Genomic DNA, 6,627 nt, shown 5'->3' with positions numbered 1-6,627 from the left:
CGGGGGCGGTGGCTGCTGAGAGTGGGCAGTGTGAGCAGCCTTCTGCGCCCGGCTGCGGATGGGCCTCTGGGCCACGGAGAGCCTCTGGGCAGTGGGCGCGGAGCGGCCAGGCCCCGCAGAGAGCCACTGGCGCAAGGATTCGTGCACAGGGCTACTAGTATATATATAAAATGCTAATATGCGAAGTGTCCTTCCCTCCGTCCGGGTAATGATGTCACGTAGCAACACCTGGCTTCCTTTCCCTAGCAACTAGCCTCCTTGCAGTTCCTTCAGCCCAGGAACACGACCTGCTTTATAACCAGGTGCAAACATTTCACACTTTAACCAAATGTCTGTGAAGCGTTTTCCTGTGCCTCATCTCATTTGATCCTCACAGAAGTCCTGGAGTAGGCAGATAGGAGACTCGGTAGAATCCTATTTTCTTCATTAGCTGGAAAAAGGGAGATTTAGAAAGTTTAGAAATCTGACCCAACTGAAAAGAAGTAAGAAATGGTGGAGCTTGAAAATGACTTCAGGTTTTCTCACTGCACAGAATATAGTCAAACACTGCTGCAGTTAAATATTTTACCCTTTGTTCTCCCTGCGTGATCTACAATAACAATCTGCTTCGTGTTGATATATACTGCTGTGTTGCTGACAATTACCTGAAAGAGAAGTTGGGGTGCTTCACTGGGCTGGAAAACATTTAGCTACATCAGAAAGCAGGTCTAATTAAGCAAGTTTATTCTATATCTATAAAAGGCTAAGTTAACTCACACATGCATGATATATAAAGCTCTCGCTGGTGCCAATAACACGTGTGTGTTTTGATCTGTCATTGTCGATTGTGAATTTGGTTGAGACTTTAATTATAGAGAAAGGGCGAATAGCAATATTAAAATATTTCTTCTAATTAATTTCCTTTAAATGTGCACAAATTTGTGCACCAGGCCACTAGTCAAGTTATAAAATGGTCAAACTTTTAAAAATATATATATATTTTATTGATTTTTTTACAGAGAGGAAGGAAGAAGGACAGAGAGTCAGAAACATTGATGAGAGAGAAACATCGATCAGCTGCCTCCTGCACACCTCCCACTGGGGATGTGCCTGCAACCAAGGTACATGCCCCTGACCGGAATCGAACCTGGGACCCTTGCGTCCGCAGGCCGACACTCCATCCACTGAGCCAAACCGGCCAGGGCTAAAATGGTCAAACTTTATTGAAAATAAAATAGTATCAGTTTAAAAGGGTCCTTCAGGAAAGGTTAAAAGTTCTTATAACCAGGAAGTATTGTGCTTAGAGACCATCTCATCCCTGTTTTGCCCTCTTATCCAACATGCAGAATAGTTGGAGGCCACAGTTAAAAAAATTAGAAATAAAACATTTCTAGTGAAGTGGGCATGAAAGACACTGTCCTTTTATTATTATTACTAGAAACCCGTTGCACGAAGTTTCGTGCAATAGACTTTCACCTGGCTGCCGGCAGCAGTTTTCCACCAGCACCAGTTTTCCTCTGGCCACCCGCCGATCAGAGCGCCTCCCGCCAGCGCGATCGGCTACCCCGAGAGGAACTCTGATCCGGGAGGTGCTCCGATCGGCGGGTGGCCAGAGGAAAACTGGTGCTGGCGGAAAACTGCTGCCGGCAGCCACGCAATCGGCCACCACCAGCATCTTCCGCTGGCCCCATGGGTCCTTCCGCAGCGTTGGCCTAACGGCCGGTGGAGGAGCGGGAGTCGGGGACTCGCGAGTCCCCGCCCCCCGCTCCTACCGCCAGCCAATCGGCCACCCTGAGTCCCGTCCCCCGCGCCTCCAGCCGGCCCAATCGTGGGCGTAGCAGAGTGATGCAATTTGCATATTGCCTTTTTATTATGTAGGATTATTTTTTGAGGACCCAGCTTCAAGTGGCCAGCAGAATCGTGGTTATGGAGAATGTACAGACTTGGTCCCTTTTCCTCTTCCCCAGTGTGATCTTAGGCAACTTACCCTCCACCTTTGCCTCCATTTCCCTTCTACATAAAGGGTAGTCTTGCCCTCCCTCCCATGGGAACCACAGCAGCCTGAGGGTGGATGATGTAGGTAAAAACAACAACAACGGGCCAAATGCTATCGATTCCACATGAGTCAACCTAACAAACAAGGACAACTATTTATTCCGACAGCTCTATGAGGTAGGACTATCAATTAACCCATTTTACAGATAATGGAACTGATGCTCGAGTGTACACAGATTGTTATACCAGGCCCAACTCCAGACCTAGAGCCTAGGTTTTTCCTGTTCCTGTATTGAGTTCTGAAGTAAGACATACAGTGTTGCTCCTTTCCCCTGTGACGCCAGAGAGCAATCAGCAGTAATGCTCTGGTCTGAGTATCCCAGGTCCCCAGGGAGATCCCCATGGTTCTCATCCCCCAAGGCAGACGCTAGAAGCCCCAAAGAATATTATTTGAAAATATTACTGAAAGTAAACTGTATTTGAAAAATTAAAAAATAAATTTAAAAGTTTTCAGAAATATGAAAGAAATATATGTTCATTATAGAAAATACATATAAACCAAAATAAATTACACGTGATCATACTTTCCAAAGATAAACTACTGCTAATATTTGAAATAGGCTTCTATGTTCTGTGTGCATAGGTATATGATTTTTTTTTCACAAAAATGGCATCTTGTTGACAGTTTTTGTGATCTTGTCTTTATGTATCGTGAGGACTTTAATGTAATAAATATAATCCACGTTGTGGGGGGAAAATATTTGGAGACAAGTCAAGTAGCCTAATGTGTAGACTGAGAAACGTGTCAAGGGAGGTCCGGGCGGGGCGGCGCGGAGCCACGCTCTGGTCCTCAGGACACCGGCGCGCTGCGGGGGCGGTGGGGACCTCACGCTCTGCATCCTCAGACCTCCGGATGGGAACCGCCACTCAACTCCGGCGGTGGCGGGAGAGGTACGGAAACTAGCGTCACCCTGCAGCCCCGCCCCTGCCGAGAGCCCCGCCCCTGCCGAGAGCCCCGCCCCTGCAGAGAGGCCCCGCCCCTGCCAAGGGCCCCGCCCCTGTCGAGAGGCCCCGCCCCGGCCGAGAGGCCCCACCCCTGCCTAGAGGCCCCGCCCCGGTCAAGAGGCCCCGCCCCGGCCAAGAGCCCCGCCCCTGCCGAGAGGCCCCGCCCCTGCCGAGAGGCCCCGCCCCTGCCTAGAGGCCCCGCCCCGGTCAAGAGGCCCCGCCCCGGTCAAGAGGCCCCGCCCCTGCCGAGAGGCCCCGCCCCGGCCAAGAGCCCCGCCCCTGCCGAGGGCCCCGCCCCTGCCGAGAGACTGCCACACCCGCTTCCATTTGGTCCCGTCCGCGGTTGCCTCCCGGCGCTGACCTTTGCTCCGCGGCGCGGTGTTACGTCACAGGCTGCGGTAGCTCAAGATGGCGGTGCCCGTGTGCAGCAAGGGCCTCGGGCCGCGGGTGAGTGGGCGACGAGACGGGCCCGGCGGTCGGAGGGTGGCCTAGTTCCGGTCTCACGCTCTTCGCTCCGCACACGCAGGTGCTGTCCTGGAGCCGAGCGCTGCCGTGTGCCTGGCGCGCCCTGCACGTGTCCGCGGTCTGTGCCAAGGTGAGCCGGCCGGAGCGAGGGGCCGGGCGGGGCGACGAGAGGCCGCGGAGGCGGGGTGGGGAGAGGTGGGGGGCCGGGGCGAGGGCCCGGGGGACGAGAGGCCGCGGGGTTGGGGGCGGAGAGAGGGGAGGGGCCGGGCCCGCTCTCAGCCCGGGTCTTGCGCACGGACTTAGGCCGCTCTTTGCTCCTAGAATCGGGCGGCCCGGGTCCGAGTGGGCAAAGGGGACAAGCCCGTGACCTACGAGGAGGCGCACGCGCCTCACCACATCGCCCACCGCAAGGGCTGGCTGTCGCTGCACACAGGTGAGGGGGCGACCGCGCGCTGGAGGCTGGCGATGCGACCCCAGGCCCCACGAAGGAGTTCTCAGTCGTGACTGTCAGACACACGAGATGAGCTCGTGTCAGGGTTTGTTCCAACCAGCACTCAGTGCGGAGTCAGAAAGCCGGTTTACGCTCAAAGCAGAAGTAAAAAAGCCGAGACTGGATCAGGAATGCTGGGATGCATTGGAAGGGATACACAATTGCCTCTTTCCGCGGGTGCAAGGACCGCAGTGAACCTCCTCAGAAATTGTGTGCGTGAGCGGGGACGGAGTCACCGTGATGGACAGAGACGCACAGTGGCTCAGAGTCAATGAAAGGAGTGATCCCCCTTAGAATCAGCCTGGACTCGTGGGACAGTGTTCTTTAAATAATGCAATTTCCCACAGGTTTTTCTTCATTTTGTGTTTGAATTTGCCTATTCTTGACTCTTTTTAGGTCACTCTCAGCCATGGGCACCTTCCCAGCTGAGGTTGAACAGGGCTCTGCCCTCTTTTTAAAAAATACATTTTATTGATTTCAGAGAGGAAGGGAGAGGGAGAGAGATGAGAGAGAATCATGGGTCGGCTGCCTGCTGCACACCCCACACTGGTGATTGAGCCCACAACCCAGGCATGTGCCCTGATTGGGAATCTAACTGTGACCTCCTGGTTCATAGGTCAACACTCAACCACTGAGCCATGAGGGCTCTGCTCTCTTTTTTTAAAATTTAATTATTCACATTTATTTATTTATTTAAATATATTTTATTGATTTTTTACAGAGAGAAAGGGAGAGGGATAGAGAGTTAGAAACATCGATCAGCTGCCTCCTGCACACCTCCTACTGGGGATGTGCCTGCAACCAAGGTACATGCCCTTTACTGGAATCGAACCTGGGACCCTTGAGTCCGCAGGCTGACGCTCTATCCACTGAGCCAAACCGGTTAGGGCCACACTTATTTATTTTTAAAAACATCTTATTGAATTTATTGGGGAGACATTGGTTAATAATATTATATAAGTTTTGGGTGTACAATTCTATGAGACATCATCTGTATATTGTATTGTCTGTTCACCACCTCAAGTCAAGTCTCCTTCCTGGCCCTGCCCTCTTGTTTCAGTTTTCCTACACTAAACGTGTCCTTTTCGAGATTTATTACTGCCATGTTTTCACAATTTTGTGCTTTTTGTTGATGACTGCTGCCTTAAAATAGTCGTTGATGCCGAGCTCAAGGAGCTGTGATAACTTTACAGAGAGCAGGTGCCTGTCAGAGTAGGTTTCTTCAGGCCTGAGCTACAGTGCTGTTGGGAGAGTTCAGTGTTAATCAGCCCATTTAATAAACAAAGTACCTTTAAGTAGAAACACATAAACCAAGGTTCTATATTGATCTGTTGACAGAAATAATGGAGCTAAATGCTTGCAGAGCCTAGCCCTGCATTTCCCCAGGAGCTATGGTTGAGTTTTTGCTAATTCATAGATCACGGCAACTTTATAGAACAGAACTGTAAATTAATGATAATCAACGGTATTTTGTTCAGTATGAGGGTTTTCAACTTGGATGTTTATGATGCATCTACCTAGAGAAGTTATTTAAAGGTTCTTGTCCCCACCCTTTCCAGGGTCTGGTTCTGAAGTCTGCAGGTGGGTGTGGAGATTCAGTGGATGTGAGAGGCGTAGGGGTTGCAGGGTCCACACTGAGAATCCACTGGGTGTAGGCCATGGCCCTGGTTTGTGAGAAAGCTCATGTCCCAAACCTCAGAAGGAGTTGGTGGCCTCATCTCTGGCCTGTCGGATGACCAGTGCTATAAGGCAGTCAAGAGAGAGTGGGAAAGGGAGTAGATGGACTGATCGTCTGAGTTTTATATCCTGGCTAAGGCCTCATTCTTTCCTTTTGTAAAATAAGGATAGTGATGGTACCTAGTTTGGGAGTTTAGTGAAATAATGTACTTGGAACTTTAAAGTGTTATTCTTATTCCATTTACAGAAGAAAAGAGAAGAGGCAGGGTTGGTAGAATTGGGTACCCTTTGCTTTTGGATATTACCTCTGGAGCTTTGCTGATTCTGTGGTGCCTTCTCTCTTCAGGTAACCTGGATGGGGAGGACCACGCCGCAGAGCGAACAGTGGAGGATGTTTTTCTTCGCAAGTTTATGCTGGGCACCTTCCCCGGCTGCCTGGCTGACCAGCTTGTGCTGAAGCGCCGGGCTAACCAGGTGGAGATCTGTGCTCTGGTGCTGAGGCAGCTGCCAGCGCACAAGTTCTACTTCCTCGTGGGCTATAGTGAGACCCTGCTGTCCCACTTCTACAAGTGCCCCGTGCGGGTGCACCTCCAAACGGTGCCCTCAAAGGTGGTGTACAAGTACATCTAGGACATGCCTCTTGTGTCAAGCTCTAGCCTGCAGAGGACAGAAACGTGTGGGAAAGGGGTGAAGTAGAAATGGGAACACTCATCCCTTCAGAGTCCACAGACCTCACTTTCAAAGCTGCTGCTGAATAAATGGACTGTCCATGTTGTCTGGCCTCTTGTTCTGTCTTTACTCTTCAGGTGAAATGACTCGATGGGGGTTCTGTGAGGTGCTCAGGGGTCCCAGGGAGGCTGCCACGTACAGTGTGCGCTCAGCAAATTCCAAGCATGTGAGAAAGTATTGTTAATTGTAGTCACATGGTGGTACCCTAGATCTCCAGTACTTACCCATCTTGCATGACTAAAACCAATCGTATTTCCCCTTCCCCCAGCCCCTAGTAACCACTATTC

General features: G+C 51.1%; 1 protein-coding gene across 1 annotated transcript; it reads left to right on the top strand.

Annotated features, from left to right (window-relative positions):
* Nucleotides 1-3,286: 3,286 nt before the first annotated feature.
* On the top strand, nt 3,287-6,385 carry MRPS24 (mitochondrial ribosomal protein S24). Its single transcript, XM_079786449.1, has 4 exons — nt 3,287-3,426; nt 3,506-3,574; nt 3,766-3,877; nt 5,958-6,385. The coding sequence occupies exons 1-4, from the start codon at nt 3,388-3,390 to the stop codon at nt 6,239-6,241; spliced, it is 504 nt and encodes a 167-aa protein (XP_079642575.1). The 5' UTR covers nt 3,287-3,387; the 3' UTR covers nt 6,242-6,385.
* Nucleotides 6,386-6,627: the final 242 nt, after the last annotated feature.

The sequence above is a fragment of the Cnephaeus nilssonii genome (assembly GCF_951640355.1).
Source record: "Cnephaeus nilssonii genome assembly, chromosome: 12".
Taxonomy (NCBI): Eukaryota; Metazoa; Chordata; class Mammalia; order Chiroptera; family Vespertilionidae; genus Cnephaeus; species Cnephaeus nilssonii.
Note: the sequence above shows the minus strand (reverse complement) of the source record. Positions and strands in the feature narration are given on the sequence as shown.

Coding starts and splice junctions, on each gene's coding strand:
- MRPS24 (XM_079786449.1), top strand. CDS start 3,388: ATGGCGGTGCCCGTGTGCAGCAAGGGCCTCGGGCCGCGG. Junction 3,427..3,505: donor GCAAGGGCCTCGGGCCGCGG/GTGAGTGGGCGA, acceptor CCGCACACGCAG/GTGCTGTCCTGGAGCCGAGC. Junction 3,575..3,765: donor TGTCCGCGGTCTGTGCCAAG/GTGAGCCGGCCG, acceptor CTTTGCTCCTAG/AATCGGGCGGCCCGGGTCCG.